General features: G+C 41.3%; 1 protein-coding gene across 3 annotated transcripts in view; it reads right to left on the bottom strand.

Moving 5' to 3' along the window:
* Nucleotides 1-13,262, bottom strand: part of LOC311516850 (casein kinase II subunit alpha-like) — a 66,924-nt gene that overhangs the window by 30,242 nt on the left and 23,420 nt on the right. For all 3 annotated transcript variants that reach the window (XM_084621198.1, XM_084621200.1, XM_084621199.1), the window contains one exon: nucleotides 396-531. In XM_084621198.1, coding sequence (XP_084477324.1) covers nucleotides 396-496 — 101 coding nt within the window. In that variant the 5' untranslated portion in view covers nucleotides 497-531. The remainder of the gene's footprint in view (nucleotides 1-395; nucleotides 532-13,262) is intronic.

Raw genomic sequence — 13,262 nt, 5'->3', positions numbered from 1 at the left:
AGTGTACACTGGACCAGGACTCTGGAGACCTGGGTTCTTCACCCTGCTTTGCCACTTGCTTGCTACTTCGGCAAGCCAAAGCCTTTCTCTGTGCCTCAGTTTCCCCATCTGTAAATTGGGGATAATAATAACGATACACGATTCCTCCTTTCTAAAGTGCTTTGAGATCTAGTGATGAAAAGTGCTAGGTAAGAGCTAGGTATCATTATTATTAAGGTACTTAAATATATATCTCAGAAGCCTAACTTTAGGCCCCATTTGAAAATATGGGCCATTGATATTATGGTGTTAAGAAACCCAGAAATACCACAAGCCAGTTCGCAAGTAATCTGGTAAATAAGTTTTGAGCACATGGCTCAAGAAGTCCCTGGGGATTCCCTTGACACCAGTCATACCCCCATTCCACGACGTGTGACTCGTAGTCCCAGTACTCGCGGGGTCTCTGAGTGTTCACATCCGCATAGACCCTTGCTCGACTCGGCACTGGGCCCGACATGCTTCCACAGACAGAGGGTCAGCACCTCAATCACCCTAAAAAATATAAATACAAACCAATTGGAATGAGAATCAAACTCACCAGCATAAGGAAAGAGGAGGATAAGCATGCATGAACAGGAAGGGGTCTATGGAAAAAGGACACCACACAGAACTGGCAGTGGCTTGTATTTCCAGGCCAGAGGCTAGACACGTACCCAGCTGCCAGTGGCACTGTGCTCTACTTCTGCTCCAGCACTGGGAAGAACCGGCCTCTCACCCCCCTGAAACATCACCCGCTCAGGTCAGCAGCACTGCAGCATGTGTGCAAGAGAACGAAGGAAGCCCACACTCCCACTGCTGGCCAGATTCTGGCCTCCTCCCGGTGACAAGACCTCGGGTGTGCAGAACTGACAGCCCTTTTAGCCTCTGGCAGCACACACGCTCCCTCCCCCCTGTCCCAAGCACACTCACTATCCACCCAGGGGGCCAATTAAGTGAACAGCACAAACCTCCCTCCACGGGTCTCCAGTTTCAAGAGCTCCACAGCAATTAAGAACAAGCGCCACCAAATCCTCACTGAACCAGTTAGCTGCCGTCTGGAAAGCTGCTTCCCCAAAGGAGAAAGCTTTTTCTAGGCTCTTCCTTTTTCTAGCTGTCAGTACCGAACCAGGATATAGACCACAAGCAGAGGCAACACTCAGATCTGTCTCAAGACTGGAGGGTTTACGTCAGGGCAGCTCCCAAACCACCCAACCCAGAGCACTACTGGCAAAGGCCACATCTTCTGAGCCTAAAGTACAGCAGGTCACAGCTATCCACCCTGTCTGTCAGGAGGACAGCCTGCAGAGACGAACCCCACATAATGCTCCATTACAGCCACAGCAACCCAAATGACGTACTGGCTGACAAATTCTCATATCTCCTCACTCTGATTAGTTTGAGTGATCCTCCATCAAGGAGCCTACCTTCCTGCTCAGGCATCATATGGTAACTGGTCCCTTCTCTGGACAGGAAGAAAAGCAAGAATGGCCTCAGGGCAGGTAACCACACTCTTTCCTCAGGGTCAGGGCGAGCAGTTCCTTGACTCTCCCCAGGCCTGCTGAGCCAGGTCACATCTGGTTTAAATGCATCCTCCGTACACTGCACCTGTGTGCTGAACATCCAGCACGACCAGGAATAATTAAGGTGTCCACTGGCTCAAGACCCAGAAACAAGGGGCTTCAGTGAAACACAGTAACCATCATGACCCTGAAAGGGGCAGAACCATAGCTCTGGGCAATTAGTAGGGACGACAGGTAATATTCTTTCAGAACTCACAAATGGACTCAGAGTCACCAGAATCTAACAGAGTGGGGTACCCAAACTTTGCCATACTAGGGACTCCACTGGCAAGTTGCCAGGAGCTCACAGCCCCTACTGAAATTGCATAAAATGGAAACATCTATAAACAGGGATACAGTGACCAAGGAAACTACAGTTCCCAGCACCCAAAAGATGAAGACTGAACTCTACATGATGAGAACTGCAGTCTCTGATCCTGCCAAGCAAAGTGGATAAAAATCAATGATTTTTTTTAATCTGACTTTTTAATTTAAATTGGATTTTTTTGATAAAATGCTTTTTGAGGAAAAAACCTATCTAAAGATAGTTTTAATTAAGATACATTATAGTTCAAAGATATTTCATCATGGAATAGGGATTATAAATTCTAATTGTATAGTATGAGACAATATATTCATGTCATGTTTAAGAAAAGTTTTGTAAATGAGTTCCAATAGTTCATGGATGAGGGACCCAATCTGATGCGGTTCCAGGGGCTTCTGTATAGAAAGATTTACGCTAAATAATCTGTCTACCCAATGGGACGCAGTGCTCAGTCAAGAAGATACCATCAGAGATGCTTAGTTTTGCAGTTCTCAAACTGTGGATTTGTGTCTCCAGAGATAACATGCTTGTTAACAGCAAAAATGTTTGAAAATAAATAAATAAAATATAGAGGTAGGATGGATTTTATTTAAATCAAATTTATTTAAATCAGGATTTAAATCACTAGTTTAGGAAGACTATTTAATCATGGATTTCTACATAAAAGTGCATTCTTGTTGATTATACCCTTAATACATATCCTTCACAACTCAGAGATAGATGTAGGTTTCATTTTTAGAAGGTACACATTTTTAAAATGATTTATTTTGAAAACTTTTCAGATTAGTTTTACAGCTATATCAGAAAATGAATGATTGTTCGATTATTTCATTTACCGAAGGTAATTGAGGCAGACAGTTATGAAGTCATTGGGAGGTGAACTATCTCCAATTCAACAGGTTAATCATTAATATTTGGCAGATTTTCTTGCCGTGCAGTATTACGAGGAGAACATCACCAGACAGACATTTAAATTATTTTATTTAACTAAAACTACAATGTTATGTATTCTGGATTTTTTTCTTCACCAGCAAAAACATAATATTTTAACAAAACAAGCATATGAATTTTTGAATTTAGTTAAACATTCAAGTTTTTTAAAATCAGGTTTGTTTTTCTTAAAACTGTTTTTAACTAAAATAGTTCAATGAAATATTTTTTTAAAAATATTAACTCGACTATGTCAGCCAGGTTAACATGAGAAACTTAAAATATTGGCTTCAGCAGCTGACTCAGTCGTCTTCACCTTCATTTTCCTGTTTGTTCATAATCTGGAAAAGAAAACCAAGCCTTCCTGCTTCTTCAGGTCCCAAACGACTTCTCAATTTGGAATGAGTTAGTCCAAAGGAAGAAAAATATTCTTTTTACACTGGCAGAAGAAGCTACTGCTGGTAAAAGTGAGATGATCACTTCAACAGTCTCTGAATCCAAGTGCTTAAGTCACGTCCACCAGTTCTCTGCTGTGACTTTCTTTAAAACATCATCAGCAAACATATTTATTGAATGGTTCACCGTTAGCTCTGAAGTTTATTATAGTGGCATTATGGAGGGATGATTGCTGGATGTCCATGTCATCGCCATCTCCTCTTCTTCTCTCTTCTACATAATTTCTTCTCATCTTGGATACATTTGCAGCATTGTCTGTGACCAAGCTGTGTAGTAGACATTTGAATTTTTTTTTCACAGTTTGTTATAGCTTTTACTGCTACTTCTTGTAAGTATTCTGCTGTGTGAGCATTTCCTGATGGATCAATTGTTTCTGTAAGGAAGACATTCCCTTCTTCTGTTTTCACACAAGTACATACAACAGGATCATTGTGGACATTGCTCCACCCATCAAGATTCAGGTTAACAATTTCACCATCTAGGTCTTTTGCACACTGCTCAGTTTCTTTCATACACTTTATCCAGCAATTTGCCTGCGACATCTGCTCTGTTGTGTAGACTGTATCCTGGTCTTAATGACTTAACCATGTTAATGGAGTATGGGTTCTCAATGATACGGAAAGGAGACTTTGTCACATAAACAAATTGGGCACTTTTTTCATTAATTACCTCTTTTTGTAATCTGCTGGTTCTTATCACTAACTTTACCTATGGTTGTTTCTGGACGATGGAGGTTTTTTTTCTCTTTGCTACAGGTGCTATACTGTAGCTGTGAGACATGCATGATGTGACTGAAACACTGTCGTTGGCAGAGAACTCTGAAACTATAGAAAATGATGGTGATCTTGAAGGTGGAGAGTCTTCAGAATCCTGTATGTTGAGGATGGATTCTCCTAAACAAAATAAGTCAATGCAGTTATTTAATTATTACCATACTGTTCATTTAGTGTTACTCATTGCATTCGGACAGGTTTCAGAGTAACAGCCGTGTTAGTCTGTATTCGCAAAAAGAAAAGGAGGACTTGTGGCACCTTAGAGACTAACCAATTTATTTGAGCAGAAGCTTTTGTGAGCTACAGCTCACTTCATCGGATGCATGACTTCATCGGATGCATGCATGCATCCGATGAAGTGAGCTGTAGCTCACGAAAGCTTATGCTCAAATAAATTGGTTAGTCTCTAAGGTGTCACAAGTACTCCTTTTCTCATTGCATTCGCTGACACTCAGCACTACTGTAAATGTGAAATTGTAAAAGGAAGATCTGCCTATTTCAGCTCTTCATTTTTTATCACAACTGCATCTAAATGACAGTACCATAGAGTAACAACTGTATTTTTTGCTCAAATATGAGAATTCAAGAATAGTCCAGAAGAAAGACAGGCAGTCCTAAAGAAAGAAGTATGAAATAAAAAAGTTTACCAACCTGAAGATCCTGCATGTTCCGACATGCTCCTTTCATCATCTTCAATGCAGCTTCCTCCTGAGAAGAAACATTTCTCCTGAAACTTCTCCTGATGTTTCATTCGGGCAACCAGGCCTTGCATTTCCTTGTTGCACTGTTTGCATTTTGCACGCATGCCTGTCTTATCCACAGGTAGAGGAACTTCATTCAAATATTCCCAAACTGGGTCTCTTTTACAGCCTGATGCCATTATAGGTTTTCCCTTCTAGTGAGAGAATGGTATGGTAGATATCAAATCAATGAAGGCTACACTCAGAAAGACCTCGAGACTTCTGGAATATGCTGCTCAAAACAGTTTCAATTTTGTTTCTACTGCCTGTCCCTCCCTTCTCATATTTATCTCAGGACTTTTTCTCCTTCTCCAGATCTATTCCACCCCCAACAGTCTTCTATTCATTGTACTTTTTGAAACTTTGCACTTTTAGAGAGATGTAAGGGATTGACTCTGTGTACACAAATTTGCAGAGGGACAATAGGGTTGAGGCCTGTTATTTCTCACCTCTATATATTATTTATTTATTTAAAACATTTTTGCTGTTAACAAGCATGTTATCTCTGGAGACACAAATCCACAGTTTGAGAACTGCTAAACTAAGCATCTCTGATGGTATCTTCTCGACTAAGCATTGAATCCCATTGGGTAGATAGAAAGATTTACCCTAAATAATCTATACAGAAGCCCCTGGAACCGCATCAGATTGGGTGCCTAATCCATGAACTATTGGAACTCATTTACAAAACTTTTCTTAAACATTACATGAATATATTGTCTCATACTACACAATTAGAATTTATAATCCCTATTCCATGATGAGATGTCTTTGAACTATAATGTATCTTAATTAAAACTATCTTTAGATAGGTTTTTTTCTCTCAAAAAGCATTTTATCAAAAAAATCTGATATAAATAAAAAAAATCTGATTTAAAATTTTTTTAAACTGTTGATTTTTATCCACCCTGATAAAAAATATTCAGAACACCAACATTAGAAGACAAAATGCCATAGCCCACATATGTTTGTTATTTTAGTTTAAAAATCCACCACACATTTGAGCCTCGAAGTTGAAATTGGGAGCGAATTTCATTGTCGGGGAGCTTGGTTAGCAACCAGCTGCTGCCAGAATTTTTAAGTTAAACTTGGATAAACCAAAAGGCCTGTCAAACCTGATCTCAATGGAGGGGTTGGAAACCCAGGATATGTGACATTAGAAGTTCCCCTGGAGAGGGCCATGTTTGTTGGGGCCTTTAAAAGTAAGTAATAAAATAGCTAAAATTAATAACAGATTTCTTTTCAAGCTGTTAGTTTAAAAAAAAATTAATAACTGGGATGGGGTGTTGGGATTTCTTGTTTATTTCACTAGACTCGCGTGTGAAGCCTAAAGCACTTGACAACATGCTGCAGGAATTGAGCCTACTTGGCTAGAGGTTGGAGCATACAGAAACACAGGCATTGTTATATTGTATCAGACCAGGGAAACATCTTGTTCAGTATCCTGTCTCTCCCAGTGGCCGGTACCAGATGCTTCAGAGGAAGGTGGACAGTTATGGAATAACCTGCCCCTTGGGGTAGTTTTGTCCGAACCCTAGGTAGTAAGTGGTTGGCTTATTCCTTGAAGGAGGATTTATGTCCCTCCTCTATTTTTTTCCTCCCTGTCTGTTGTAACTGTAGTTGTTCTCCATAGTAACGTCTAAGCTCGTGGTTTTCAGCTTTTCCCATATTTTGAGTCCATTACAATAGAAACCAATATTGGAACCCCGTTCCAGTCTAGCCAAGAGTGGTCACAACCCCAGGTTTAATCCTGCTAGGCTCTTGGCCTCAGAGATATTTTGTGACCATGAGTTCTACAGGTTTATCATGTGTATTCACTTTTATCAATTTGCTGCCTTTCAGTTTCATTGACTATGGGCCTGTTTTTGTATTATTTGAGAGAGTAAATAGGAGTACCCAATTTACCTTTTCTACACTATTTGTTATTTTATACACCTTTGTCATTTCCTCTCTAAAGTCAACAGTCTCAGTCTCCCCTGTCCATCCTGGCCTCCCACTGATTCTGCTATGTCCTTTCTGAGATGTGATGAACAGAACTGAACACAGTATCCTAGCAGAGGAGGCCTCACTGGTTTATTGAATGGCAGGATGATCTCAGTATTTCCCATCTGATTCTTTGTAGAGCCTAACATTTTGTATACTCTCCCCCCAGAAATATCTTTTTCGTGAGTAGTTACGGATGTGAACTAATAAGATTTTTCCATGTCTTATTTTGAATCTCCTTAATTGGCTCTTTGTAAAGATGAAAGGCAATATGATCTAGTGCAGGGGTGGGCAAACTTTTTGGCTCGAGGGCCACATCTGGGTATGGAAATTGTATGGCAGGCCATGAATGCTCACGAAATTGGGGGTTGGGGTGCAGTGGGGATGAGGGCTCCGGCTGGCGGTGCAGGCTCTGGGGTGGGGCTGGGGATAAGGGGTTGTGGGTGCAGGAGGGTGCTTCAGGCCGGGACTGAGGGGTTCAGAGGGCAGGAGGGGGATCAGAGCTGGGCCAGGGGCACGGGAGGGGGTCAGGGGTGCAGGCTCTGGGGGGCGCTTATCTCAAGCAGTTCCCAGAAGCAGCAGCATGTCCCCCCTCACAGAGGCATGGCCAGGTGGCTCTGTGTGCTGCTCCGTCTACAGGCGCCACCCCCTGCAGCTCCCATTGGCCAATGGGAGCTGCGGGGGCGGTGCTTGGGGTGGGGGCAGGATGCAGAGCCCCATGGCTACCCCTATGTGTAGGAGCTGGAGGAGGGACATGCTGCTGCTTCCGGGATCCGCGCAGACTCCCGACCCCGCTCCCCAGTGGGATCTCGAGGGCTGGATTAAAACGTCTGGAGGGCCAGATTTGGCCCCTGGGCCGTAGTTTGCCCACCCCTGGTCTAGTGGTCTGAGCATATCATGGAGACCCAGAAACTCTGATTCTAGTAATCCCAGCTCTGCTCCTGTCTCACTCTGTGATCCTGGACAAGTTGCTTTACCTTTGTGTGCCTCGGTTTCCCAAACAGGGTAATACCTAATAACTACTTCATGTGCGGCTTGTGAGGTTTAGTGTTTGCCCAGGGTACTGCAAATGGAAAAGCATTATATAAATGCTGTGTGTTTGTGCTTTCTGTCACCTTTGGGTGGACAGACGCCTTTGAGATGTGCCATGGAATTTCTTGTAGTTGATTTGACGATTGGATTTCCTAGAGGAATAGAGCCCAGGATTTTGTGTGTTAAAGAATATATTTTTCTAAAACATAATCTGTGCTGGCTGTGAAGTTTTTGCTAGTTTCCTGTTGGGCTGGGAGATCAGGACAGTTGTTAGAAGCCTACCAACACAGCAGCTGAGTTCAAAATAAGGAAACATAAATGTCAAGGGCTGACAGATACATGTCCAATCAGAGGTGGGACAGGCCATCCTGCCTTGTCCTCCTTCAATGAGTATGTATATGGTTTCTGTAGCCTATGAGTGTTCTGCAGTGCTAAGCACTTGGACAATAGTGTCTCTTTGAGCCCTTCTCCAGCTGTGTATGTACGAGCTCCTAGTAGGAATGGCTCCATGGAACATACGTGGCCTAATATGACTTACAGCGTGACTCGTTATTGTCATTGTCTTCGTATTCAGTACAGAAGCTTGGCACCAGGGTGGACTTGGTTTAATCATGGATTTCTACATAAAAATGCATTCTTATTGTTTGTTATAACCTTAATACATATTCTTCACAACTTGGAGATAGATGTACATTTCATTTTTAGAAGGGATTTATTTTGAAAACTTTTCAGATGAGTTTTACAGCTATATCAGAAAAAGATTGTTTGGTTATTTCATTTACCGAAGGTAATTGAGGCAGACAGTTATGAAGTCATTGGGAGGTGAACTATCTCCTATTCAACAGGTTAATCATTAATATTTGGCAGATTTTCTTGCCGTGCAGTATTACGAGGAGAACATCACCAGACAGACATTTAAATTATTTTATTTAACTAAAACTACAATGTTATGTATTCTGGATTTTTTTCTTCACCAGCAAAAACATAATATTTTAACAAAACAAGCATATGAATTTTTGAATTTAGTTAAACATTCAAGTTTTTTAAAATCAGATTTATTTTTGTTAAAATTGTTTTTAACTAAAATAGTTCAATGAAATATTTTTTTAAAAAATTAACTCGACTATGTCAGCCAGGTCAACATGAGAAACTTAAAATATTGGCTTCGGCAGCTGACTCAGTCGTCTTCACCTTCATTTTCCTGTCTGTTCATAATCTGGAAAAGAAAACCAAGCTTTCCTGCTTCTTCAGGCCCAAACGACTTCTCAATTTGGAATGAATTAGTCCAAAAGGAAGAAAATATTCTTTCTACACCGGCAGAAGAAGCTACTGCTGGTAAAAGTGAGATGATCACTTCAACAGTCTCTGAATCCAAGTGCTTAAATGACGTCCACCAGTTCCCTGCTGTGACTTTCTTTAAAACATCATCAGCAAACATATATTTCTTGAATGGTTCACCCTTAGCTTTGAAGTTTATTATAATTGGCATTATGGAGGGATGATTGCTGGATGTCCATGTCATCGCCAACTCCTCTTCTTTAGCAGTTAAGATTTGACCCTGGTACCCAGTATTGAGACTATTTGCAAGAAAATGAGCTGGCGATGGTGCTTGTCCCATCTGTTTTTTTAATGCTTGTAATTTAACTCTGTCATTGCATATTTCTGTATTTTAAGATCTTGCTCGGTTCCTTCCAGATTTCAACAGTGTCAGCCATAAAACAGCGATTTCCCTGCATTTTGTTCAAGGCCCCGGAAACAGGCTTCAGGGTGCTCAGCACGTGTTCAACGTTTCTCTTAAGCCCAATGTTGAGAACTTTGGCTGTGTATAATGATGCAGCCTCTGGCGGGACACTACTGAGAGTATCAATTCAGGACAGATTGCTTAGAGCAGGGCAGTCACAGCCCAAGGCTGGGGTTTCTTCACTATTCAGACACACGAAACCAGCCACACAGAGAGAACTTCGGTCTCACCCCACATACAAGTCATACAAGCAGTTGCCTGAGACACTCCAGTTTTCCAGTACCAGTGTCACTCCCTGTAGGGACGAATGGTTATGAAAACCAATACCTCAGTAAAAGAAAAAAGGTTCTCCCGATCCCCAAGGACCAAGGCCCAGACCCAAATCAATATACCAGTCAGATCTTACCCACAAATCACGCTGTTCCCAATCCTTTAGAATCTAAAATCTAAAGGTTTATTCATAAAAAGAAAGAAATATAGATGAGAACTAAAATTGGTGAAATGGAATCAATGACAGACAGTAATGGCAAAGTTCTTGGTTCAGGCTTGTAGCCGTGATGGAATAAACTGCAGGTTCAAATCAAGACTCTGGAGTACATCCACCGCTGGGATGGGTCATTCAGTCCTTTGTTCAGAGCTTCAGTGTAGCAAAGTCCTCCAGAGGTAAGAAGCGGGATTGAAGACAAAATGGAGGGGTTTCCTGGGCCTTTTATATCCTCTGCCATGTGGAAGAAAACCCCTTTGTTCTGCCTTTGGAAAATCACAGCAGCAAGGTGGAGTTTGGAGTCACATGGGCAAGTCACAAGTCCATGCAAGACTCAGTTCTTTACAGGTAGAGCAACCATTGCTCACATGCTACCTTGAACGTTCCCAGGAAGACTCTCACATGTGGATTGGAGTCTCCCAAAGTCCATTGCCAGTTAAGTGTTTCTTGACTGGGCACTTAATCTGAAGACTCCCCTCAATAAACTGGCCAAATGCTTCACTGGTGCTACTTAGAATCAAACACATTGAGATACAAGTACATAGCCAATATTCATAACTTCAAATACAAAAATGATACACACATATATAAGAACATAAAATGGCCAAACTGGGTCAGACCAAAGGTCCATGGAGCCCAGTATCCTGTCTACCGACAGTGGCCAATGCCAGGTGCCCCAGAGGGAGTGAACCTAACAGGTAATGATTAAGTGATCTCTTTCCTGCCATCTATCTCCACCCTCTGACAAACACAGACTAGGGACACCATTCCTTGCCCATCCTGGCTAATAGCCATTAATGGACTTAACCTCCACAAATTTATCCAGTTCTTTTTTAAACCCTATTATAGTCCTAACCTTCAAAACCTCCTCAGGCAAGGAGTTCCACAGGTTGACTGTGCACTGACTGAAGAAGAACTTCCTTGTATTTGTTTTAAAGCTGCTGCCCATTAATTTCATTTGGTGGCCCCTAGTTCTTCTATTATGGGAGCAAGTAAATAACTTTTCCCTATTCACTTTCTCCTCACCACTCATGTTTTTATAGACCTCTATCATATCCCCCCTTCGCCTCCTCTGTTCCAAGCTGAAAAGTCCTAGCCTCTTTAATCTCTCCTCATATGAGACCCGTTCCAAAGCCCTCATCATTTTAGTTGCCCTTCTTTGAACCTTTTCTAATGCCAGTATATCTTGTTTGAGATGAGGGGACCACATCTGTATGCAGTATTCAAGATGTGGGCATACCATGGATTTATATAAGGGCAATAATATATTCTTCATCTTATTCTCTATCCCTTTTTTAAAGATTCCTAACATCCCATTTGCTTTTTTGACTGCGACTGCACACTGCGTGGATGTCTTCAGAGAACTATCCACGATGACTCCAAGATCTTTCTCCTGATTAGTTGTAGCTAAATTAGCCCTCATCATATTGTATGTATGGTTGGGGTTATTTTTTCCACTGTGCATTACTTTACATTTATCCACTTTAAATTTCATTTGCCATTTTGTTGCCTAATGACTTAGTTTTGTGAGATCTTTTTGAAGTTCTTCACAGTCTGCTTTGGTCTTCACTTTCTTGAGCAGTTTAGTATCATCTGCAAACTTTGCCACCTCACTGTTTATCCCTTTCTCCAGATCATTTATGAATAAATTGAATAGGATTGGTCCTCGGACTTACCCTTGGGGAACACCACTAGTTACCCCTCTCCATTCTGAAATGTTACCATTTATCCCTACCCTTTGTTCCCTGTCTTTTAACCAGTTCTCAGTCCATGAAAGGATCTTCTCTCTTATCCCATGACAACTTAATTTACATAAGAGCCTTTGGTGAGGGACCTTCTCAAAGGCTTTCTGGAAATCTAAGTACACTATGTCCACTGGATCCCCCTTGTCCACATGTTTGTTGACCCCATCAAAGAACGCTAATAGATTAGTAAGACATGATTTCCCTTTGCAGAAACCATGTTGACTTTTGCGCAACAATTTATGTTCTTCTATGTGTCTGACAATTTTATTCTTTACTGTTGTTTCAACTAATTTGCCTGGTACCGACGTTAGACTTACCGGTCTGTCATTGCTGGGATCACCTCTAGAGCCCTTCTTAAATATTGGCATTACATTAACTATCTTCCAGTCATTGGGTACAGTAGCTGATTTAAAGGACAGGTTACAAACCACAGTTAATAGTTTCACAATTTCACATCTGAGTTCTTTCAGAACTCGTGGGTGAATGCCATCTGGTCCCGGTGACTTGTTACTGTTAAGTTTCTCAATTAATTCCAAAACATCGTCTAGTGACACTTCAATCTATGATAATTCCTCAGATTTGTCACCTACAAAAGACGGCTCAGGTTTGGGAATCTCCCTAACATCCTCAGCCATGAAGAATCATAGAATCAAGACTGAAGCAAAGAATTCATTTAGTTTCTCTGCGATTACTTTATCGTCCTTAAGTGCTCCTTTTGTATCTCGATCTTCTAGGGGCCCCACTGGTTGTTTAGCAGGCTTCTGATGTACTTAAAAAACATTTTGTTGTTACTTTTTGAGTTTTTGGCTAACTGTTCTTCAAACTCCTTTTTGGCTTTTCTTATTACATTTTTACATTTAATTTGGCAATGTTTATGCTCCTTTCTATTTACCTCACTAGGATTTGACTTCCACTTTTTAAAAGATGCCTTTTTATCTCTCACTGCTTCTTTTACATGGTTGTTAAGCCACGGTGGCTCTTTTTTAGTTCTTTTACTCTGTTTTTTAATTTGGGGTATTCATTTAAGTTGAGCCTCTATTATGGTGTCTTTGAAAAGTGTCCATGCAGCTTGCAGGGATTTCACTCTAGTCACTGTACCTTTTAATTTCTGTTTAACTAACCTCCGCATTTTTGCATAGCTCCCCTTTCTGAAATTAAATGCCATAGTGTCGGGCTGTTGAGGTGTTCTTCCCACCATAGGAATGTTAAATGTTATTATATTATGGACACTATTTCCAAGCAGTCCTGTTATAGTTACCTCTTGGACCAGATCCTGCACTCCACTCAGGACTAGATCGAGAGTTGCCTCTCCCCTTGTGGGTTCCCGTACCAGCTGCTCCAAGAAGCAGTCATTTAAAGTATCGAGACATTTTGTCTCTGCATTTCGTCCTGAGGTGACATGTACCCAGTCCATATGGGGATAATTGAAATTCCCCACTATTATTGAGTTCTTTATTTTGATAGCCTCTCTCATCT

This window comes from Lepidochelys olivacea (genome assembly GCF_965140295.1).
Source record: "Lepidochelys olivacea isolate rLepOli2 genome assembly, chromosome: 2".
NCBI classification, from domain to species: Eukaryota; Metazoa; Chordata; order Testudines; family Cheloniidae; genus Lepidochelys; species Lepidochelys olivacea.
This window is presented reverse-complemented; position numbering and strand designations above follow the sequence as displayed.